At 44.6% G+C, this 25284-nt stretch overlaps 1 protein-coding gene and 1 long non-coding RNA gene across 8 annotated transcripts in view; one reads left to right on the top strand and one right to left on the bottom strand.

Moving 5' to 3' along the window:
• Positions 1-1342: 1342 nt before the first annotated feature.
• The window catches only part of LOC140384564 (nucleobindin-2-like), an 85752-nt gene continuing 61810 nt past the window's right edge, over positions 1343-25284 (top strand). For 2 of the 7 annotated variants that reach the window (XM_072466371.1, XM_072466370.1), the window contains exons 1-2: positions 19133-19297; positions 20764-20901. In XM_072466371.1, coding sequence (XP_072322472.1) covers positions 19205-19297; positions 20764-20901 — 231 coding nt within the window. In that variant the 5' untranslated portion in view covers positions 19133-19204. Of the gene's footprint in view, positions 1687-18325; positions 18344-19130; positions 19380-20763; positions 20902-25284 lie in introns of those variants that run through there. The other 5 variants (XM_072466374.1, XM_072466375.1, XM_072466376.1 and 2 more) reach the window with 5 other exon arrangements.
• LOC140384566 (uncharacterized) lies at positions 8667-19247 on the bottom strand. Its single transcript, XR_011933087.1, has 2 exons — positions 19185-19247; positions 8667-9164 (listed from the first exon to the last, which is right to left on the bottom strand). It is a non-coding gene; the product is annotated as an uncharacterized lncRNA (long non-coding RNA).

Raw genomic sequence — 25284 nt, 5'->3', positions numbered from 1 at the left:
GGCAGAGAAGAGGAATGCCTAAAGCCAGGTCAAAAGATGCAGTGCCAGAGACTTAAACACAGTGGGACTGGAATGATTGCAAGAGGAGACGGAGAAAGGTGATCAACCAGCATTGTGGCATCCTCAAACAAAATGGGAGGAGCTGAAAGACAAAAGAAAATACAACAGCATGCATTAATTCGAAACATTCTAATGTGTGTTAGAAAATCATCACAATCACTTCTCAGCCTATTGGCTCAAATCAAGCATAGGATCAAGTGTGAGATCAGGTGCAATTCCTGTTCTTGTCAGCTTAGAACTAGTATGTCTCTTTTGTAAGGATTGTGGATTGGATTCAATTTGAATTGGAGTTTGGAGTGAGCATGGAGATAGATTAAGGGTTACCCTGTCCATTGGCTTTGTAACTCTCTGAGCAAGGAATGGATTTTTAAAAATTAAATAGGACAAACACATCTATATTAATGAAGCAAAATCAACAGTGACACAAATCTTGCTTATAAAAGGACATGTTGATGTTGCTCTCCCTGATGGCGCTGGGATTGGTCTGGATGTGTGATACCTGGTGAGTGGTGGGGATGAGGAGGGTCCAGGCTACTTCTCTTAGATGGTCGCGGCTGTGGCATACTGTGTATCAGTGACTTGCATTTTGGACCACCTGGATGGACCACTCCCCTCCCCCTCCCAATGTACAGGCCACCAGTAGTCCGCAGGCCGCACTTCGAGAACCACTACCCGACAACACAATGAAGAGATTCAACTCAAAAGCTCGGTTTAAAACTTTGCAGCGTCCTCATTTTTGTGTCAGTGCCCATACCACACTTAACAGGTGAGACCTTTGAAGGAGCAGAGGCTGCCAATGAGTTTGGATGATACTAGCCCTGGCACCAAGATCTGGCCAATATCTTTCGCTCTTAAATAAACTCACAGCTCGAAACATTTGCATCTCTTTTTGCGAACCTCACAACTCTTTGCTATTCGCATTTGGAAAAAAAAGCCTGGGAACATTCAATTGACGTTGAGAACTGAGAAGACAACGCACACTCCACTTTGGAAATCCCACTATCTTTTTGTTTTTGGATGTCAGCAACACTGCAGCACAAATAACACCGTACCACATTGACGTCACATCCCCTCCAAGTGGAGTCGGATCTCCAAACGCCACGTACGTGGATTCATTTTCTTCCCGCAACCAACCCTGCTCCCAAACCACGCTCCTCTCCCGATTGACAGCATAGTTACCCAGTGGTAAGTGGGTACGAGCGCAAGGCGGGGCTTCGTGGCAGCGTTCAGCCAATGGAAGTGAAAGGAGGGGCCGGTGTTGGGGGAGGTTGCAACGTTTGTCAATCGGAATTGAGCTGAGTTGAGGGTGTTGGTGTGCGTTATCGATCCAGTGGGTCTTGTGTTTGTACAGGGGGGTGGTGGGGGACCGTGGCTGGACATCTTCCCTCAGATCAACGGGGCCGAGGGTTAAGCAAAGACCACTCCAGCCTCGGGCTCTCTCAACCAACTTAACCACTGAAAAAGAAGGACTTCATTACCCAAAGTCCTGTCTGAAAGTGGGAGGGACCCAGATGTTCAGGGTAAGGAGCAAAGCTTCACCGTTACAGCGATTCGTTGTATGAAATATATTTTGTTACCAATACCTGTGTCGTCGTGTGGCAAGCCGCCGGTTTTGGGGACTTGAAGGTATTAAACCTATTTGCCGTTGCCATGAGGTGACAGTCTCGTTCTTTGCACTTTTGCCTGTGCCCTGATCTGTGGCTCTACTCAAATCGTGAGACATATGTTTATGTTGCAGGTTATTCTTTTTCTGCAGGTTAAATGTCAGAATGTTTCTTAGTTCTATTTCACAACCCTTTGGTTTTTGAAACCTTAAGGAATTAAGGTACAAGCTTTAAGTTATATTTATAACCAAGGTTTGCTAAAAGGTTTATTGCAAATAATGGCAAAATATATTTCTGGTCCATAAAGTTGTACGACATGAATATAAAAATAAATCATGAACATCTAAAAATTGAAATTCTGATTCTTAAATGCCACTAATATTTATTCCTGTTCACAATAGGTTTATCAATGCCATCTCTTGCTGGAAATGCTCTGCATCCCAATACTGTTAATCATTCTGTTCTTAATTTACCCCACCTTTTGTAGAATTGGGCTGTCAGTGATGTACATATGTTACAGATACAGTAGCAGAATCTAATTACATAGTTTTTTAAAAGTTACTCTGGCATAAGAGCTATGTGTGAATAAATTCATGTACTTTGTAGTGTTATTCGATTGAGTTTTGACACAAATTTTACTCTGAAACATTCTATCCAATTTGCAGAACGTTTGGTGACCCTGGAGAACGTTGTTCTGAATTTTATTTGAGATAATTGTTAAATAGTGTATGTACTGTGGTGTTGGGTGTTCTAACACACAGAAGAGCCAACACAGTTGCATATGGTACAACACTTGTTTATTTAAACTCACTATTTACAACTTGGTCTTTGCACTCTGCACGTGGGGGGCTCCCTGCTTGTGGTGTTTCAACAGCTCTTTCATGCTTCCTTCTCCCCAGACCTACTGACCTCCAGGTGTCGTGCTCGTGCTTTTTATGTGGTTGGTGTTCTTGTCTGTGATTGGTTGTGGTGTTGTGTACTCTGATTTGCCTGTTAGTGTGTCCATCATGATGTGTGTGTTTGAATATCATGACATCCCCCCTTTTTACAAAGATATGTGCCTACGTGGTAATAAATATGATCGTGACGTGAGTGCATCTAAGAGTGTGTGTGTGTCGTGTGCAGCATGTGTCTATGACGGAACTATGTACATGGGGCGATGTCGAGTGCGTCACATGAATCCAGTTGTACCATAACATAACAGAAATGCGAACGAGAGAAGAAGAAAAAAAATTTTGAACAGTTGTCCAGTCAGACGACATCTGGAACGATAAACAACAACAGGTTATCATGTAAAATTGTCCAACTTATTAAACATATGAACTGTATTATAAGTCCATTCTAATGGGTTTGCGACGAATTCGGGTTGACCGCCTTAAGGGTGGATCAAGAACCACCGGCTGCTGTGCAGGCATGGCCATGGGTGGCGATGGAAAGGGCGTGATGTGCGGCAGCTCCACAAAGTCATCCTCGGAAGCCTGTTGAGGATCTGGCGTGTTGTGTGGCTGTGAACGTGGAAGTCGGCGAAGGGCGCGCCGATTGCGGCGACGCACGGAACCATCCGGCATGCGAACCAGGAACGAGCGGGGATCCACTTGTCGGAGGACTTCGGCCGGTGCTGACCAGCCACCATACGGTTGATGGACGCGTACTTTGTCTCCGGAGGACAGGGGGGGCAGGTCCGTCGCTCGTGTGTCGTACCGACCTTTCTGGCGATCACGCTGCAGTTGCATGTCCCGAAGAACCGCCTCATGGTCTGTTGTCGGTGCCAGGACGGAAGGTACCGTCGTCCTGAGGGAGCGACCCATTAGTAGCTGCGCTGGCGAGAGGCCCGTGGATAACGGGGCCGATCGATAGGCCAGCAAGGCAAGGTTAAAGTCCGATCCGGCATCAGCCGCCTTGCACAGGAGCCGCTTTGCGATGTGGACACCCTTTTCAGCCTTCCCGTTCGATTGTGGATGCAGAGGGCTGGATGTCACATGAGTGAAACCATATGCTGCGGCAAAGGACGACCATTCACGGCTGGCAAAACAAGGTCCATTGTCTGACATGACAGTCCTTGGAATGCCATGGCGAGCAAACGTTTCCTTGCAGGCCCCAATGACTGCGGACGACGTCAGATCATGGAGAGGCATGACTTCCGGGTAGTTTGAGAAGTAGTCTATAATAACAATGTAATCTCTGCCGAGCGCGTGAAATAGGTCAACACCCACCTTCGCCCAGGGGGACGTCACCATCTCGTGTGGTAGAAGTGTTTCCGGAGGTTGCGCCGGCTGAAACCTCTGACAGGTTGTGCAGTTGAGCACCATGTTGGCTATGTCTTCATTAATACCCGGCCAATATACCGCCGCCCGGGCCCTTCGTCTGCATTTTTCGACACCCAAGTGGCCTTCGTGTAGTTGACGAAGAATCATCTGGCGCACACTGTGTGGAATGACGATCCTATGCGATTTCATAAGGACCCCGTCTATATTGGTGAGATCATCTCGCACATTGTAAAACTGGGGGCACTGCCCTTTTAGCCACCCTTCCGTCATGTGGCGCATCACTCGCTGCAGCAGAGGGTCAGTCGCCGTCTCTGCGCGTATGTGGGCCAGACAAGGATCATCAGCTGGCATATTTGCTGCTGTCAGAGTCACGTGTGCCTCAATTTGACGCACGAACCCCTCCGCATCTGGTGGTGTGCTCACTGCTCGGGAAAGAGTGTCCGCCACTATGAGTTCCTTCCCCGGAGTGTAGATCAGTTCAAAATCGTACCTCCTGAGTTTGAGTAAGATGCGCTGGAGGCGAGGAGTCATGTCGTTCAGGTCTTTGTTAATGATGTTGACCAGGGGGCGGTGGTCAGTTTCGACCGTGAATCGTGGCAGGCCATACACATAGTCGTGGAACTTGTCCAGTCCAGTTAACAAGCCCAGGCATTCTTTTTCGATTTGCGCGTAGCGCTGTTCGGTAGGGGTCATGGCTCGTGAGGCATACGCAACCGGGGCCCATGATGACGTGCTGTCTTTTTGCAGGAGTACCGCTCCAATACCAGATTGGCTGGCGTCTGTTGAGATCTTTGTAGGGCGAGTCGCGTCAAAGAAGGCCAGCACTGGTGCCGTGACCAGTTTGTGCTTGAGCTCCTCCCATTCCTGCTGATGCGACTGGTGCCAGTTGAATTCCGTCGATTTTTTTACGAGATGGCGCATGTTTGTTGTATGAGAAGCCAGGTTGGGAATGAACTTCCCAAGGAAGTTGACCATGCCCAGGAATCTTAAGACAGCCTTCTTGTCAGCCGGTCGTGGCATGGCTGTGATGGCGCTAACCTTGTCTGCATCGGGACGGACCCCGGACCTTGAGATGTGGTCCCCGAGGAATTTCAGCTCCGTCTGGCCGAAAGCACACTTCGCACGGTTGAGACGCAGGCCATTTTGCCGTATGCGGGTGAAGACACGTCGAAGACGATGCATGTGTTCCTGCGGAGTGGTGGACCAAATGATGATATCGTCCACATATACACGTACCCCTTCGATGCCTTCCATCATCTGCTCCATAATGCGGTGGAATACTTCAGATGCCGAAATGATGCCGAATGGCATCCGGTTGTAGCAGAATCTGCCAAAAGGGGTGTTGAATGTGCATAGTCTTCGGCTGGCCGGGTCCAGTTGGATCTGCCAGAATCCTTTGGACGCATCCAATTTAGTGAATATGTTGGCTCGCGCCATCTCGCTGGTGAGGTCTTCTCGTTTTGGGATGGGATAGTGTTCCCGCATGATGTTGTTGTTCAGATCTTTTGGATCTATACATATACGGAGCTCGCCAGAGGGCTTCTTTACACAGACCATGGAGCTGACCCATGGCGTGGGCTCCGTGACCTTGGATAGGACCCCTTGGTCCTGAAGAATCTGCAGTTGTGCCTTGAGGCGGTCTTTGAGAGGCGCAGGAACCCTGCGAGGTGCGTGAACGACAGGGATGGCGTCCGGTCTGAGTCGAATCTTGTACGTGTGTGGCAATGTCCCCATGCCTTCAAAAACCTCCTGGTTGTGAGCGAGGAGGGAATGGAGATTCGCGTGGAACTCAGCATCCGGGAAGTCGGATATCTCATCTGGAGAGAGAGACATGATGCGCTGTACCAGGTGAAGGACCTTACACGCTTGTGCGCCCAGTAACGAGTCCTTTGATGAGCCCACAACTTCGAAGGGGAGTGTGGCCGTGTACCCCTTGTGAGTCACCTGTAGCTGGCAAGATCCTACGGACGGGATAACGTTCCCGTTATAGTCAACCATCTTAAGCCGGGATGGTGTGATGAGTGGTTTGACCTTCATGGCCTGGACTGCAGAGTAAGCAATCAGGTTGGCGGATGCGCCGGTGTCCAGACGGAAGGCGACGCGCGATCGGTTGACCGTCAGGGTGGCACACCACTCATCGTCTGGATTGATGGCATTGACCTTGTTGACATCAATGACGGCAACTCTGAAGTCATCCTGGTCATCTGCATCACTTAACTGGAAGTCTTGATGCGTGGGCTGGACGGTCCTGACTCGTGTGCGAGGTTGTCGAGGATGCGCCGGATCCATGGGTTGAGCCGCACGACAGCGGGCTGCGTAGTGGCCTATCATGGCACATCTGTTGCACTGTTGGTATTTTGCAGGACATTGCCCTTTTAAGTGTAGACCTCCACACTTGCTGCACGTCATGACGTCACGGCGTTCGTTGCGCCACTGCGCATGCGCAGTGCGATCTTGCGGTGGGCGCGCCTGCGCAGTGCGTCCCTCGTTGTGGCCGTTATTCTTGGCGCGCACCTGCGCGGGAGACCGCGAAAAGCGCGGGAAGCGGCCGCTGTCGTCCGGGCCGTGGGGCGGGAAGAAATCGACGGCCTGGATGCGTTCAACGTCGTGGGCGGCCTGGCTTGCCGATTCGACGGCTGGGGACCCCCTCCGTGCCAACTCGGACGCCTGGAATCGGGCAAAACGGCAGGTCGCATTTTCATGGAGGACACAGGCTTCCACAGCAGACGCTAAGGTGAGGCTCTTTATTTTAAGAAGCTGCTGGCGTAGGCCACTGGAGGCAACGCCAAAAACAATCTGGTCCCTGATCATGGACTCTGTGGTGGTGCCGTAACCGCAGGACTGCGCTAGAATCCGGAGGTGCGTCAAAAAGGGTTGAAAAAGCTCCTCCTTACCTTGCAGGCGTTGCTGAAAGATGTATCTTTCGAAAGTTTCGTTTACTTCAGTTTGAAAGTGCTGGTCCATTTTGAGGATGACCGTGTCATATTTGGCCTGGTTTTCGCCTTCCTCGAACACCAGTGAATTAAAGACATCATTTGGGTGGGGGCCTGCGTAGAAGAGGAGCATTGCAATCTTCGAATCATCCGAGACATTCTGTTTTTCGGTGGCACGGATGTACAGGTCAAATCGCTGCCTGTAGAGCTTCCAGTTGGTGCCTAGGTTCCCCGTGACTTGCATCGGCTGCGGTTTGCCGGTGTGGTCCATGTCCAGAATGGCAGGTTGGTAGGCAGGTATCGATCCACTCCTGTACCATGTGGTGTTGGGTGTTCTAACACACAGAAGAGCCAACACAGTTGCATATGGTACAACACTTGTTTATTTAAACTCACTATTTACAACTTGGTCTTTGCACTCTGCACGTGGGGGGCTCCCTGCTTGTGGTGTTTCAACAGCTCTTTCATGCTTCCTTCTCCCCAGACCTACTGACCTCCAGGTGTCGTGCTCGTGCTTTTTATGTGGTTGGTGTTCTTGTCTGTGATTGGTTGTGGTGTTGTGTACTCTGATTTGCCTGTTAGTGTGTCCATCATGATGTGTGTGTTTGAATATCATGACATGTACATGTTGTTTTAATACAACCCACATTAAATAAATGTATCAAATTTTCATGTGTTTGCAGAGGGAGAATTTGGATCGCAATTATGTTCTTTGTCAGTAACGATATTCTTGTTGTTTATGAAATAAGTGAAATTGAAAAGTTAATGTTTCCAAAATACATGCTGAAAACGCTCACAAAAATCTAATAGGTAAACCTAGTGACTTAATGGCCCAAAAATGACTGTAATGATGCAGCTCTCAGCGAACGCAATAAATTGGATTTTTTTTTACCTCTCTCTTCAAATCAGACCTATTTTTTGCACACTGGTTGCTGGAATAGATAGACTCAGTGACATGAATAGCAAATGTCAGGTCCAATGGTTTGTGTGCTTAACCAGCTAAGTATAAGGATGGAGAAAGAAATGGTGTGAACAGCGGAGAAGGAAATGAGATGAATTGGAGTCAAATTAGACAAGAAAAGGAATAGAAAGGAAAAGTAGATTTTCCTCACCCACCAATTTCATTACTCTCAGTGGAAACCTTGTGCCATAATACTCTCTTTTCATCAATTGCTGCTGTTTTTTCCACAATAAGAATGGTGGATGCCATGAATTCACGAGTATTCCCCTGCAAATTCTGCGTAAATAGACTTTGGAGTCAAATTACACAATGAAAGAAAGAGAGGGGACAAGGAAAGGAATAGAAAGTAGAATTTTTTTTTAAAAACCTCATCTTCCAATTTCATTACTCTCAATGGAGATTTTGTGCCATAATACTCTCTTCCCATCAATTGCTGCTTTTTACACAATAAGAATGGTGGATGCCAAGAACTCAAGAGTATTTCCCTGCAATTCTGCGTAAATAGACCATCGAATACAGTTACTTGTGTAGGACGGTCATAAAATATTTCTGAGAGCACATTTATTCTAAGTGTTCTCTGGAGCTTTGATATTGCAGTCAACCATTTTTATGCAATGTAATCTAGGCAATATTAACTCCGGTTTTCATAAATTGGATAAAGGGTGGGTCTACTTGCTAGTTTCTATCCTCGACCTGCTCTCTTGCTGATTTTAATAAATAAGGTGACAAGGCATTCAGTCACTGGTTAGAGATACTTAGTGACGTCAGAAGAAACATGTATCATTCTTATTCATGTTCGTTTTAAAAAATAACTTTTGATATTCCTTGTGAGGACCAACGATTCCAAGCTCATGCTTTATTAACTGAATTGAATATTTTATTACACCAAATGACCATAAATGGTCTTTATATATGATATGTGCACTGATAGCACAGGAGTTATTTTGCAGATAGTTAAGAGATTACTCGTTCATCTACATTTAGTGATTGTGGCTGAGAAGTTGACGCAGGCATTTCTTATATGATCACCGTTGACTATATTGCCCTCGGTTTAAAAAATATATATTTTACTGGATTATGGTTTTGCTGATTAGTCCAGCATTTTTATTTCCTGTCCCTAATTGCCCTGGAGAAGGTAGTGGTGAACCACATTCTGGAAGCGCTGCCGTGCTTGGTGTGTAGGTATACCCACAGTGCTGTATGGGTGGGAATTCCAGCATTTTGTCCCAGCGACAGTGATATAGTTCCAAGTCAGGATGAGTGTGTGGCCTGGAGGGAGTCTTGCAGGTACTGTTCCCATGGTTTCTAGAAGATACAAGCTTAGCTTGTCCAACCTTTTCTGAAAGACAATACACCCAAGCCATGCATTATTTCAGTAACATTTCTTGAACTGCCTCCAATGTATTTACTTCCTCCTTTAAATAACAACAAATTTAAAAATAAATTTAGAGTACCCAATTGTTTATTTTCAATTAAGGGGCAATTTAGCGTGGCCAATCTCTTTGGGTTGTGGGGGTGGGACACAAGCAGACACAGGGAGAATGCGCAAACTCTACATGAACAGTGATCCGGGGCCGGGATCGAGCCTGGGTACGTGGTGCATGAGGCATCAGTGCTAACCACGCACAACCGTGCCGCGCCCCCCCCCCCCCCCCCCCCATGACTCTAATATTGTACACAGTACTCCAGATGTGGTCTGACTAATTTCCATCAGATGATGAAGGAACTATGCTCCAAAAGCTCGTGATTCCAAATAAACCTGTTGGGCTTTAACCTGGTGTTGTAAGACTTCTTACTGTGCCCACCCCAGTCCAATGCCGGCATCTCCACATCATGTCTAGATATTGTTAGGGGTGCTGTACACCAGTCTACCAGTGACTCCTTTAGTTTTACCAAATCTGGTTTCCTGAACTTGGGTCATTCTTCTCTAATGTGCTAATATCATCATTAATTAACAAAGCCACCTCCTCCTATCTTTTCCCAGCTTCCTGTCCTATCTAGATTTGCATACTCTTCAAAATAAGGTCCCAATCTGTCATTCTGCAGCTACGTCTTTGAAATATCTATCATTTTTATTTCTGTTTGCGCTCTTGAGTTCACCTGTTTTGTTTTGAATGTTACATGCATTCAGATAGAGATTTTATATTGTTCTTTCATTATTTTTGTCACTTATAGCCTTGTCTGCTGATTCACTTTTAGTTTTGTACTCCCTGTACTCTGTCTGTTTCTCCCTGTCACAGTCTGTTTGATATTTTCCCCATTAATACGTTTCTCTAGTGTCTTCTTATTCTTTGATTTACCGCATCTCCCAAATTTGGTCCCTTGCCCAACTATTTAGTTTAAAGCCTCCTCTTCCCTAGCTATGTGATTTGCCGGAACACGGGTGCCTGGATGTTTCAAGTGTAGACCATCCCAATGGTACAGCCCCCACTTTGCCCAGTACCCAGTGATACATGAACTGGAACCACACCAGTATTTGAGTTACATATTCATCTCATTAATTTTATGAGCACATGGCTCAGATAATAATCAAGCAATTATTCCCTTTTTTGAGGTTTTGCTTTTAATTTAGTGTCAAGCTCTATTCAGAACCTCTATTCAGAACCTCGTTCCTAGTTCTGACTGTTGTTTGTACCTAATGGGACCACTGGATGTTTCCCCTCCCATCCCAAGCAGATGTGGATGTCGAAGGTTGTGGATGGTGTACCAATAAAGCAAATCACTTTGTCCTGAATAGTGTCGGGTTTTTGAGTGCTGTTAGAGCTGCATTCGTCTCGTCCTGACTAGTGCTTTGTAATGGTGCATAGGCTTGGGGGGTGTCAGTAGGTGAGTTCATTTCTACAGAATTCCCAGTCTCGGACCTGCTCTTGTAGCCACAGTATTTATATGACTGGTCCAATTCAGATTCTGGTCATTGGTAACCTACCAGGATGTTGATAGTGAGGATTCAATTTTTGTAATCCCACTGAACGTCAATGGGAGATGGTTGGTTTCTCTCTTGTTGCAGATGGTCATTGCCTGTTGTTTGTGTGGCACGAACGTAACTTGCCATTTATAGCTCAGGCTTGAATATTTTACAGGTCTTGCTGCATGTGGGTATGGACTGATTCAGTATGTGATGAGTTTCAAGTGAAGATTGTGCAGTCAGCAGTGCACATCCTCACTTCTGACCTTATGGAGGGAAGGCCATTGATGCTGCATTTGGATAACTGGGCTGAGTACAAAATGATTGCCAGGAGAAAGTATAAGTTAAAGAGCTTGGTTTGTAGTAAATTGGAATTTAACTAAATAATATTTGTTGACATGAACCCTAAGCTGTTGAAGTAAGTGAGCAAAAAGATAGCAGAAACTTTGGCCACAAATTTTTCACTCTGGAAATAAGTAACTTGTGGTCTGAAGGTCCAATTTTCAAAGTCCCCGAACGAGCACATTTAGCCACTTGTTACCTAGCACTCGCGACTCTCATTGGGTAAGGGGCCTGAATGGGGAACGCACGGCCGAAGCCCCACACAGCCCCGTTTTTAAAAGTAAATTTAGAGTACCCAATTATTTTCTTTCCAATTAAGGGGCAATTTAGCATGGCCAATCCACCTAACCTGCACATCCTTAGGTTGTGGGGGTGAAACCCACGCAGACACGGGGAGAATGCTCAAATTCTGCAAAGCCAGTGACGAGTGGCCGGGATCGAACCCAGCTCCTCAGCACCGTAGGCAGCAGTGCTAACCACTGCACCACCATTCTGCCCACATAGGTGCGTTTTATAAAGTGGAGAGCTCCACTCGCCGGAACTCCCCATTGTAACAAGAGATTGTCATGACTTTTTAAAATGACATTCCAATCTCTGAGGCCCCAAACCGCCCCCCCCCCTTTACTGCCTCGCTCTAATATGCAGGTTTACAAAAAAGTGATCCCGCCCATTGTTCATGATACCTATAGATCACTTAGCCCAAGTGATCACATTTGTGAACACATTTTGAATTTTAAAATGAAACTAATAATGCTTTAAAGAAATGATAACATTTTTGACCTTTTATTGAAAACAAGTATCATTTAACCAATATAATCGAGTTTTTTCAAAATGTATTGCTTCTTCAGAATAGATAAGAGCTAAAACATGTTTGACAAAGCAACTGAGAGGTTTTCCATTAGAAATAATGACAACATCAACTTTACAGCACCTTTTAGCATAGAAAACCATTTCTCTGTTGCTTCATTGACGCCTAATAGGACAAAATCTTTGTTGGTACAAGGAGGGATTGGGATGAGGGACTAAAACCTTGGTATAAGAAGGGATTTAAAAGAGCAAAATGTGGAGAAACAGAGGATTCAGGGAGGGAACTCCTCCCCTTATTGTGACTTTTTAAAAGTACAGTGCTGACCCTGGGGGGTGGGGGGTTAAGTCACCTCAAATGGTAGCTCCTAACGGTGCAGCAGGGTATGCAAAAAAAAAAAAAGTCCAAGTCAGCGAATGAGAGTTCATTGCGGAGGTTGTAGAATTTGTTAGTTAATAAGATGGGAAGAGACAAGACCATGAAGGGATTTAAGTGCAATGAGAATTTTAAATTCAAGGCTTTGGCTGGGGGTGAGGTGGGGCAGAGATCCAATGAATGCCAACAATGTCAGGGCTGATGAATGGATGGGTATTAATTTGGTTTGGAATAATTTTGGATGGGTCGGAGTTTATGGAAGATGATGAAAAATGGGAGGCACTGTGGCCGGGGTTCTTCACTGCGAGTCTGTCCTGCTACTGCTGCTAGTGAGGACTGAAACGTTTACGCACTATTCGCTGGCGGCGGAGTTCTCCGTTCCTGCTGCTGTCAATGGGATTTCCCATTGAAGCCACCACACACCGCCAGGAAACTGGCGGGCGGGCTTGCACTGCCGGTGGGACCAGAGCATCCCACTGCCAGCGAACAGCTGGAGAATTCTGGCCCGTGTTGCCACTTGTGAGTCAGGTTTAATTCAAAGTCAATATGTTAATGCCGTTCTGCACAATAAGATCATAGATGACAAAGATAATATTCACGGGAGAAAATACATTTTGGAGTGAAATGCAGTCAGTAAGCCTGTGGCAATGTTGTGTGGGGTGAGCAAGACAGGAAGGAGCTTGATTATGTTACCTCTAAGTGTGTAGAAAATTCAGCAAGAGGGAAAGGTGAAGCAATTTGGGCTGTTGCTCATCAGGAGGTAGTGCAGGTGCCTTTGTGCATCTGACAGAGAATGTTAGGAGTGGAAGAGAGTAGCTATGGGCTGATAGAGTGAGATTCAAACAAACTTTGAACAGTGGCAGGTGAATATGAAGGAGGAGAGAGAGAGAAAAATTGGAGGAGAAGCAAAGTCCCGAAAAATGGGAAAAAGTATAAGTGCCAGCATGAAACAAAGGTTTCCGAAACAAGGAACGGTTATGGTAAACAGATAGTTGTTTGGAATGCTGATGGGATGGAGGTGACATGCTCAAGGGGTAAATACTCATTCGCTTTTGTTCTCAGGATACAGAAATTTGGGTAATCTTCGTGCAAGTGCCAATAGTTAATGCTTATTTTTCTTTTTAAAAAGGCAGTTAAAATTTGGACTTTAAGATGGGAGCATAAACTACAGAGTAAAGAAGCAATGTAGAAATTGTACGGATGTGGGTTGGATCACAGTTAAAATATTATGTACAATCTTGAATATTTCACTTATAGAAAGGACATTAGAGTCTTAGCAAGTGTCTTATCTGGCGTCTCCAGGATGCTGTTCAGGATGGGAAACTATAATAATGTGACACCAGATACGAGAATAATTTTCAACTGCAGCATAAAAGGCGAGTAGAAGATTTAAAGAAGATATTTTTCAAACTTTTATGCAGAGTTTTGGTACGAATAAAGAAATTTGGATTTAGATTTGTTTATTGTCACACGTACCGAGGTACAGTGAACAGTATTTTTCTGCAAGCAGCTCAAACAGATCATTTAGTACATGAAAATACATAATAGGGCAACACAAGGTACACAATGTAAATACAAATACATCGGCATCAGGTGAAGCATACAGGAGTGTAGTATTGATCAGGTCAGTCCATAAGAGGGTCGTTTAGGAGTCTGGTAAAGCGGGGAAGAAGCTGTTTTCGAATCTGTTCATGCGTGTTCTCAGACTTTTGTATCTCCTGCCCGATGGAAGAAGTTGGAAGAATGAGTAAGCCAGGTGGGAGGGGTCTTTGATTCCTCTGGGAGTCAGTAGTGAAGGGTTACCAATGTAAAACTGTCATTAAAGGGAGTGAGAAGACTTTCAACATAAATGTATTTGCACGGGTAGTTGTTGGAATACAAAATTATTTACACTAGGGTGTGATTGAATTTTGGTTTGTCACATCTTTGAATGGGAATTGGATAAATATTTGAAAAAAATTGTTATGGGGAGGCAGTGGGATTAAATTGGAGTTATTCTACGGATGTAAAAGCCAATAAAAGCGATGAAGAATCAAATGACCACTTGTACAGTAAATAACTTTGATTCTGTGGTTCTGGCTGCCACACGATTGTATAAAAGCAGTAGTAGCTATATCATAGAATTTACATTGCAGAAGGAGGTCATTCGGCCCATCGAGTCTGCACCGGCTCTTGGAAAGAGCACCCTACCTCCACCCAACTGTGGGAGGAAACCCACGTAAACACGGGGAGAAAGTGCAACTCCACACAGACCGTCACCTGAGGCCAGAAATGAAGGTCAACACCTCCACCTAACACTAAGGGCAATTTTGGACACTAAGGGCAATTTATCATGGCCAATCCACCTAACCTGCACATCTTTGGACTGTGGGAGGAAACCGGAGCACCCGGAGGAAACCCACGCACACACGGCGAGGACGTGCAGACTCCGCACAGACAGCAACCCAAACTGGAATTGAACTTGGGACCCTGGAGCTGTGAAGCAATTGTGCTATCCACAATACTACCGTGCTACCCTATATGTTTTATACCTCCAAAGAGTTCAGGTGTTGATTTGGAAATTTGCTGAAGAAAGCTAAATGTTTTCTTGTTCACTAAATTTATATTTGCAGCCCAATTTATTTTTAATTAAATATGGACAGAGACACCAACCACACTGATTTTCTCTTACCACTAAGATTTGAGGGTTTTGTGGTATACAATGCTTCTCAGACCTGAATTCTTAATTTCTAACATTAGGGTCCTTAGTTGTGCTTGATCTACAAGTTATAAATAGAACTTCTAGTGCAGAAGAAGGCATTTGGCCCATCGAGTGTGCATCAGACCTTGGAAATAGCACCCGACTTAATCCAATGCCTCCACCCTATCCCTGTAACCCAGTAACCCCACCTAACCTTTTGGACACTTAAGGGGCAATTTAGCATAGCCAATCCACCTAACCTGCACATCTTTGGACTGTGGGAGGAAACCCACGTAAACACGGGGAGAAAGTGCAACGCCACACAGACCGTCACCTGAGGCCAGAAATGAACCTGGGACCCTGGAGCTGTGAGGCAGCAGTGCTAACCACTGTGCCACTATGCCACCCCTTGTATGTATGAATCAAGTAGAATTTATTCAGCAAGATTTTTCATATACTTAACACCAAAGCAGTGAAGACAACGTAAGGAGTTCCACATCCCTCAAGTTCCTAGGAGTTCTTGAGCATTGCCAGTAGAGGCGATGTCTCTCTCTTTTCTCTGTCTTTGAAGTCACATTGAATTGTCATACCACAGAAACCATGGTAACATTGTGCCAACAACAACTACGATTTTCTAACTTTTATCCCCACTTCTCATTATTCCTCTTCCCTTATTTCAAAGTAGTTCAAATTCACCTCTTCCATTGCCTTAGAATGTGAATTGTGTTATGTCACCCACCCCTGTAACTGGAGCCATATTGACTAATATCTTGTTTCCTTGGGCCCCTCAAGAGTTTACATTCCATTGCAAACTAATTGAATTTAGAATGATGAGGGGAGGATCTTATTGGAACTTATGAAATATTGAGAGCCCTAGATAGAGTGGATGCAGAGAAGACATTTTCACTAGTAGGAGAAACTAGAACCCGAGGGCACAGCTTCAGACTGAAGGGATGATCCTTTAATACTGAAATGAGGAGGAATTTCTTCAGCAATAGGGTGGTGAATCTGTGGAACTCATTGTCGTAGAAGGCTGTGGAGGCCAAGTCACTGAGTGGCTTTTAAGATGGAGATAGATGGGTTCTTGATAAGGGGAGCAGGGGTTATGGGGCCAAGACAGGAAAATGGGGATGAGAAACATATCAGCCATGATCAAATGGCAGACCAGACTCGATCGGCCGAATGGCCTAATTCTGCTCCTGCACCTTAAGGTCTTATGGATACGTTTCATCTAGATCCAGAACAGTTTTGAACAAAACCATGTCCTTTTGTCAATGTACTTTAACCCAAGCCCCACAGATGCAAAAGAATTAAGAACAAATCATAGTAGCAAAAAATAAAGATATTCTTCTGGTAGAGATCAATTAAAGCAATGGATGATTTGTTTGAAAATAAGGCATCATTCTAAGAACCTACGTCTAGCCCTTTCTACAAACTGAGCTGCTGAATGTACACTCTTCGGCAACTTAAGTCGTAAAACAACTAAATGCCTGTTCCTCACAAACACAATAATTGCAAAACATCCCAACTGCCTTGACTGTCCATTGTCTCACTAACGGAAATTCAAACTAAACCATTGAAGAAGTGAAATTCATACAACAAACCCTAAAAATAGCAGAATTATCAATCTTGTACCACTTTTCCGTAAGCAGAAAATGTAAAAACAAATGAGTGGTGGTGTGTTTTTGTGGTCCAATTCATTAATAATCCACAGCAAACCCAAGTTAGGGTTAACTCAGAAGCTTATTCCACGTTCAAAAATTTGGGGAAAGAAGGTCCACAAGGTCCTACTCCAAACGCGAGTCTAGGACATAATAACAAGGAGTATGCCATTTGACCCCACAAACCTGCCCTGTCATTTAATATGACCATGGCTAACCTGATTGTAACCTCAAATCTATGTACCGCCTACTCCTGATAACAACCTATCACCCCCATGCTAACCAAGAATCTATCCACATCTGCATTAAAGGTATTCAAATAGTCTGCTTCCTTTTCAGGAAGACTCTCAACCCTCTGGGAGAAAAGGTTTCACCTCCTCTCTGGTTTAAATGAGTGACCCATTTTTAAACCGTTATCCCTCGTTCTAGGTTCTCTCACAAGAGGAACCATCTTCCCCGCATCCAGCCTTTCATGATTCCTCAGGACCTTGTATGTTTCAATTAAGTCACCTTACTCTTCTAAATTCCATTGGATACCTGTCCAAGCTTTCCTCATAAGACAACCTGCCCATTTTCGGGATTAGTTGTGTAAAACGTCTCCGAACTGCTTCCAATGTATTCTAACCTTCCTTAAATAAGGTGACCCAATATTGCACACAGTACTCCACACGTGGTTTCACTTTTAGTTTTCCATTTAAGTGAATAATAACCTTCCTACATTTGTATTCAATTCCGTTTGCAATAAATGCAGCACCAACTGAAACGCAAATGCTATACTACTCACCTACAGTACAAGAATCACTGAAATTATAATTATTAATGCGATTTCCAGAGCCCAAAATCAGAGTGCAATGAGGAATTTTTTCACGTAGGAGTTTAAATTCAGCCAGCTGGAGTTGTAGTATTCATTTTTCAGTTGGTTCTCACCATAAGCTGAAGTAAGTGTACTGAGTTTGGGTTGGTTCTGTAAGCAAAGATGGGCTTTGAGGTACAGGCTATTGTTCTGTCTGGAATGGCCTGCTGCTTGGTGGATGACCAGCTGTATGTTAAACTAGCACACTGACCTGTTCAGTTCTCAAATGCATATAGGGATTTTAAAATGGTCATTTGTGTAATGTGACCTTCCTTTTCCACAGTGACTTCAAATGGATGTTTATACAATGTTTGGAATTGGTTTTGACTTCAGAGTTGATAATGTCCCGCCATTAGTTATTGAAAGAAGTACCATCTATGTTGAGGGCCAAGTGTTTGGGGAGCCATTGTACAGGCAGACTGCCGACTCTGCTAGCAAGATGAACTTATCTGATGCAAACGGTATCCCTTTTGAAATGGGCCTGGTCAGTCTCAGATGTGATACATGAGCAGCTTTGTAGGCATAAAGAGTGCTAATGTGCAAATCTCTTGGTATTTTGTGATTACAAGGGGTCTACACAATGAGGAGAGAGATTCCAGAATTTGAGCAAAGAATTATTTTGTTCTGAGAACTTCTGGGGTAGCTCCCATACAGGGGGCAAACCCTGTGGTTATGTAACTTGTAGCAATCGTCTTTTTTGGTTCAGCACAAAGTCCATTTAAAGAAGTTTCACTTTAAGGGACATTTTAAAGGAGTGAAAGATTCAGAAATGAAATTCCACAGCATATGAGCTAGTGGTCCTCCAGTAGTGGGGCGAAGTAGGGGAAAGAAACAGTAGGCCAGAGACGAAGGAATAAAGGAGTGGTGGTGGAAACGAGGTTACAGGGGTGAGGAAGGGTGAGTGATTTGGACACTAGAATGTAAAATTCAAATTAGTTATTGTGACTGAGAATCATGGCAAACAGAACTTGGCGATTATAGGACATAGCTACAAAGCTTTAATTAAATGGAGAATGGGAGGCTGGCAGGCAGAGTACTGTAGTAGTTGAGTGTCAATGTCATGGATAAGAGTTCAGCAGCAGTGAATTATGTTGGGAAAAGAGGAAGGTTCAGCAGCAGTGAATTAAGTTGGGAAAAGAGGAAGGCAATGTTAGAGTAGCTGTAATAGGCAATCTTTACTTTGGAGACATGGGCCGGGATTCTCGGATCCCGCACCGAGTCGGAGAATCCCCGGGCGGGCGCGGGAAACGGGCCACACCGCCCCAACGCCGGCTCACCGATTCTCCGGCGCCGATTTTCGGGTGCCCGCGGGATCGCCGTGCGCCTGTAGGGGTCAGTTGGAAGTGCCCCCCCCCCCCCCCCCCGGCGATTCTCTGGGCCGAGTGCCCGCTGAGTTCAGCCAAGTCCCGCTGGTGTGATTTACTCAGGTCCCTCACGGCAGGACCTGGAAGCGGTGTCTGTGGGGGCCATCCTGGAGGGAGGGGGGATCCGACGCTGGGGGGAGCCTCCACGGTGGCCTGGCCTGCGATCGGGGCCTACCGATCGGCGGGCGGGCTGTTTCCATGGGTCTAATGTTCCTCCGCGCCGGGCCCCTGCAGGGCTCCACCATATTGCCCGGGCGCCGGCGCAGAGACGCGAACCCAAGGGCATGCGCGAACTCCCGCCGGCCGTGCCACGGCGGCTGGAGCTGCGGGTACCACTCCGGTGCCGACCTAGCCCCCGAGGAAGGGGAACATACCAGACAATTGAGGACCGTTGATGCCGGAGTGGTTCACAACGCTTTTCACGCTGGCAGCAGGACTTGGCTGCGGGATTGGAGCATCCTGGCCATGGAGTCAGAAACTGTGCTCGGTATCAAATATGATATGATGGCTGTGGTTTAGCCTGAGATATGGCTGGGATACGGGGTGGAATTGATTGCAAGGGACAGCAGGTTTGTGGCGGGGCAGAGGTGACTTTTCCATAGAATCCCTACAGCGCAGAAGAAGGCCATTTGGCCCATCGAGACTGCACCAAGCCTCTGAGGGAGCACCCTCACAAGGCCCACTGCCAGAACCCAACCCCTAACCTGCACATTTTTGGACAGTCGGAGGAAACCGGATGGCACCCGGAGGAAACCCATGCAGATCAGGGAGAATGTGCATACTCCACACAGTCACCCAAGGCCAGAATCGAACCCGGGCCCCTGTGCCATGAGTCGGCAGTGATAACCACTGTGCCACCGTGCTGCCTTTTGGTGGTCTTGACGTTGAGCTGGAAGAAATTACAGCCATAATCACTGTCATTCAAGTAGTTATTTTTATATACAAGTCGGAATCATGAGCTCAAAAGGCAAAATGGCATTGCAAGTCGGTCTAGTGTTAACCAAAGATGCACATTTGCTAACAGGATTAATGGGCCATGATTAAGAATGAAAACACACTATTTGTCCCTTTGTCCAGTCCAAGAACATCAAAACTACTTGGCCGCTGTATTGCTGCCATGGCCGAGAACTTCCTCATCATGAGAGGAACAGATAGGGTGGACAGGATACAATTGTTTCCCTTTGTGGAGAATTCTAGAACCAGGGGACATAGATTCAAGATAAATGACAGAAGGTGTAGAACGAACATGAGGAAGAACTTTTTTTAGTTTTAGTTTGAATTCGTTGCCCGAGCTGGTGGTGGAAGCAGAGAACCTAAACTCTTTTAAAAGGGATCTGGATCTTAAGTGCTCTAAGCTAAAGGGCTATTGACCGGGTGCAGGAAGGTGGCATTAGAAAGGGTATGTGGGTGTCCTTGAGCTGGCATGGACAAGATGGGCCGAATAGCCTCCTTCTGTGCTGTAACTTTTCTATGATCTGTATAGTTCAGTTCCATACTCAATTACATAATAAACCATTTAAGCTAAAACTAATACAGCAGTAAAACTGTTGACTTCTTGGGTCCTGTTGAATTTATAGGGGTTTGTCTGATAATTTTCAATGAAAAAGCTTGGGATTTTGAGCCTGCATGTATTTTACAACCGAATGGTGAGTATGGTCTTGTAAGATACCAGTGACAATGTGTAATCAGTCAAAGGGCACACCTGTAATGGCCACAATGTTTATATCGATGGACAAAACAGACATATTTTAAGAGTTCAATTCCGTTAGAATTCTGTGCTGCTACACGATTGTCAGTTTTCTGAATCACAATTTCCTGTCAATATTTTTGGAATGGTCTAACAGTATGCTTTTTACTACTTGATTGATTTTAATTGAAATTTTCGAATTGAACAAATATATTTGAATTGTTATGAGGAAGATTTCTGAAATTGCTTTTCTTTTTAAACTGTAGATGCACTGGAAGAGTGTCACAGTGTCTCACTGTTGGTTGCTGTTCTGTCTCCTTGGTGCTGTTAAAACTGTACCAATTGATAAAATAAAGGTGAACCAAGTAGAAGAGCCAGTAGAGCAGGCTACATTTGAATCTCCAGTAAGTATGCTGATCATTTCACAGGTAAAACCACTTGTGTATATATAATCATCAAGGGTTTGCCTACATTGGAAATGTTGGTTTATGAGTTTGTATGTATTTGAGTAAGGTATAATAAGGCCATTGAATCATCTGAATGCATCTATGTAATCCTTAATTAGTTATGCAAGACTTTATTCTCTTTTCCAAATACATATGTTAACTTCATCGAGGCTATCTATTCATGAAATTAACCAAAAGTTATGAACAGCTGAGCACAGTTTATCCAACAGTGAAAGAGTAAAATAATTTCTGTGATTAAGTACAGTTTCCAATGGAATAAAGTCATTTGTTCAATTGAGTGCATATGTGTCCCTGCTTCACGTGGTAGGAAACAATGGTTGTCAATTCTATTTGTCCTGAGGCACAGTGAGCAAGAGTTTTTTGCCAATACATATGTACCATGGGTGGGGTGACAAAGGACCATTGACACAACAGGACATAATGCAATGTCAAATGACTGGATGTCTGCCACTGAAGACTCCTATAACTTGTAAGTAGCCTTTTGAAGCTTACACTGTGCTGTCTTTCGGGGAACAAACGGGCAGCACGGTAGCATTGTGGATAGCACAATTGCTTCACAGCTCCAGGGTCCTAGGTTCGATTCCAGCTTGGGTCACTGTCTGTGCGGAGTCTGCACGTCCTCCCCGTGTGTGGGAGGGTTTCCTCCGGGTGTCCTCCCACAGTCCAAAGTTGTGCAGGTTAGGTGGATTGGCCGTGATAAATTGCCCTTCGTGTCCAAAATTGCCCTTAGTGTTGGGTGAGGTTGCTGGATTGTGGGGATAGGGTGGAAGTGTTGACCTTGGGTAGGGTGCTCTTTCCAAGAGCCGGTGCAGACTCAATGGGCAGAATGGCCACCTGCTGCACTGTAAATTCTATGATAATCTATGAAAATGGATTTGAGTATGACAATCTGCTATTTCACCAGGGAACATTGATGCACCTACTGGAGTGGAAGTTGTATTTCCACTCTTCTAATTTTGGTGCAAGTTATATCCTGATACTGCAACTTCACATTCTAAATTCTGAAATTCCTCCTGATTCTCTTTTTGGAAACACTTTGTGGTTTTGCCTCTGACAAAGTTATTAATATCTTTGAAGCCTGCAGTTGATGTAATGCTGGTATTAAAACGAGTGGAATGCAAGGTGAGCAATGTGTTCTCTGATGACAGCTGCTCAAAACTAAACATGGCAAACTAAACATGTCTCATACTGCTGCTGTTCTTTTCTATTATGCATCTCATGCTTTTCATTGAGTGCGCGACAAACATTAACAAATATTTGTACTGTGGTTCGGAGATTTCTCTTCAACAAGCAGCGACGCCCATTATAGCTGAATTTGAAGTGATATCTGTACTTTTTTCTGATGGCAGTTGCATTAATCCAATTATAATATGTAGCCTGGAGGAAAAAAGGAACCAAATGGTCCCAGTGGTGCCAAATGCTATTGGTAGTTATGTTTTGTGTGTTGTGAGCGGATGACATCTGGTGTTCTCTGGGGTAAGCGCATCCTATTTCTGCATAAGTATCTCATGTTAGCCATGTATGATGTTGCATCCTGTTTATGTTCATGTGTTTGTATGTGCATAAATCATCAAAATTGGTGGGACAGGTTAAGAGCATAGCCGATAAAGCATACAATATCCTAAGCTTTATTAAAAAAGGCACAAAGCAAGGAAGGATTTATTGAACTGTTTCAGCCTTAGTTGGAGCATTGCATCTAGTTCTGCAAGCCAAGCTTTAGGACAGATGTGAGGGCATTATGGTGAATGCAGAAAAGATTCACAGGAGAATGTTTCAGGGATGAGAAAGTTAGTTACGTAAATAGATTGGAAAAGGTGGAACTGTTTACCTTGGAGAAGAGAAGTTTGGGAGGAGATTTGTAAAGGTATTCAAAATATTCCATGAGGGGGATCGATAGAGTAGATGGGGGGAAACTGTCCCTACAGGTACAAGGAGTGAGATCAAGAGGGCATAGTTTAAGATAATTGACGAAAGAAGCAATCGAAACATAAGGAGAAACCTTTTCACTTGGCGAGTGGTTACGATCTGGACTGCAATGCCTGAGCATATGGGCGAGGCAGTTTCAATTGAGGCTTTCAAAAGGGAATGGTACTATTTTCTGAAAAGGGGTGCAGGGGAAGAGAGGGAATGGCACTAAGTGAATTGTTCATACGAAGATCTGGCACATGCATGACTGCCTGGCCTCCTGTGCTGCAACACTGTAACTCTGATGAAATTCATGGGTATCATTGCCCTGTGATCTTAATCTAAACTGTGACCAATTGCATAAAAGTTACTTTGGTAAAACGTTATTGTGGTTTCAGAGGGAATTAACTTCTTCCTGTGAATGACTTGTGAAATTAACTGCAATTCTGGCAAATATAATTGACCAAGAAATATTTTGTTCTCTACAGAATCAGTACAAATATAGTGCTGTGACTGATAACTTTATTTAGATGAAATATTGCAGTTTACTTTTCTGTGATTTTTACTACTCTCATACTCAAACAATGAATGAATAAAATTCAGCTTCTCGAAGCATCCTGTAAACCTATGCACCTCTATCAAATCTCTCCTCTGTTTCCTTTTGCTCCAAGGAGAACAAACCTAGCTTCTCCACGCTACCCTTGTAGCTAAAATCCCTCATCCCTAGAATCATTCTGGTAAATCTCTTTTGAACTTCCTCAAGAATCCTTATCATAGAATTTACAGAAGGAGGCCATTCGGCCCATCAAGTCTGAACCGGCTCTTGGACAGAGCTCCCCATTTAAGCCCACACTTCCAGCCTATCCCCGTAACCCAGTAACCCCACCTAACCCTTTTGGACACTCAGGGCAATTTAGCATGGCCAATCCACCTCACCTACACATCTTTGGACTGTGGGAGGAAACCGGAGCACCCGGAGGAAATCATCCGCACACTAGGAGAACGTGCAGACTCTGCACAGACAGTGACCCAAGCCGGGAATCGAACCTGGGTCCCCGGAGCTGTGAAGCAACTGTGCTAACCACTGTGCTACCGTGCTGCCCGTTGATTCTGGTGTGGTGACCAGAACTAGATGCAATACTTTAATTATGCCCTAAAGAATCATAAATGTTCAGCACAACCTCCCTGCATTTGTAGTCATTACCTGATTTACAAAGCCCAGTGTCCCATGTGCTTTGCTAATTACACTCTAATATGTCCACCTTCAATGCACATGAACTTCCAAATCCTTCAGTTCTGACACTCTCCTTAGAGTTGTGCCTTTAAGACTGTGGCCAGAATAGAGACTAACCAAGTCATTTTTACACATTCTGGTCACTTGATTATGTTCTAAGGCATCAATTTCAGCAAGTTAAAGCTTAATTATTTGTTTCTGCAAAGCCCTCCTCATTGACATCTGGCCAGAGTGAAACTCTAGCCAGAAAAGGCTTTAACGCAATGGGTGAGTGAATCCATACTTGGTGTGGCTTTGTCACGTTTGAGTCTGATGCTGAGGCTGGTGCTGCACGCTCCCTTGGTTTTATTTGTGATGTATGTTGTTGTAACAGTTTGATACATCTGAGTGACCTGTTAGACCATTCAAGAGGGAGGTTAAGAGTTAACAACATTGCTGTGGGCCTGAAGTCGCACACAGGCCAGACCAGGTAAGGAGGGCAGGTTTTCTTTCCTGAAAGGTATTAATGAAAAAGTTGAATTTTCAAGAGTCTGGTAGTTTCATGATGCTAGCATTTAATTCCAGATTTACTTAATGATCTGAATTTAAATTCCTAAGTGCCTTGATGGAATGTGAACTTGTATCTATATTGTACTGTACCATTCCATATCGGTGAATGTTATTGACTTACCTGATCAGTCACCAGTTAGCAGTCATAAAACGTGACTTGTATGGTTTAAATCACATAGGATGATACTAAAGTTATGTTACTGTATTTGTAATCGAGGGAAGTGGACTAATGATCTGAAGAGTTCAAGTATAATAGATATGATTTTAAAAAGTACGTGGATGAGCACTTGGCTAGTCTTAACATTCAAGGCTATGGGCCAAGTGCTTGCAAATGGGGTTAGGTCGGCAGGTCAGGTGTTTTCATGCATTGGTGCAGACTCGATGGGCCAATGGGCCTCTTCTGCACTGTATTATTCTGTGATTCTTTACAGCATTCAATTTCTGTCAGAAGGAACGTTTTTGTCTTGTCACTTTAAAAAAAAAAGAAGTAACAGTGCACAGGATGCCACAACAATTTATACAGCCAGAATATTTATAAACTCTGATTGACCAACCAACTAGCTGAAATTTGGGTGTGACCTGCTGAAAAATCAATTAAACTTTGACCTTGCCCAGTGTTTACTGATTGGCAA

Source organism: Scyliorhinus torazame, chromosome 10 (assembly GCF_047496885.1).
Source record: "Scyliorhinus torazame isolate Kashiwa2021f chromosome 10, sScyTor2.1, whole genome shotgun sequence".
Classification (NCBI taxonomy): domain Eukaryota; kingdom Metazoa; phylum Chordata; class Chondrichthyes; order Carcharhiniformes; family Scyliorhinidae; genus Scyliorhinus; species Scyliorhinus torazame.
Note: the sequence above shows the minus strand (reverse complement) of the source record. Positions and strands in the feature narration are given on the sequence as shown.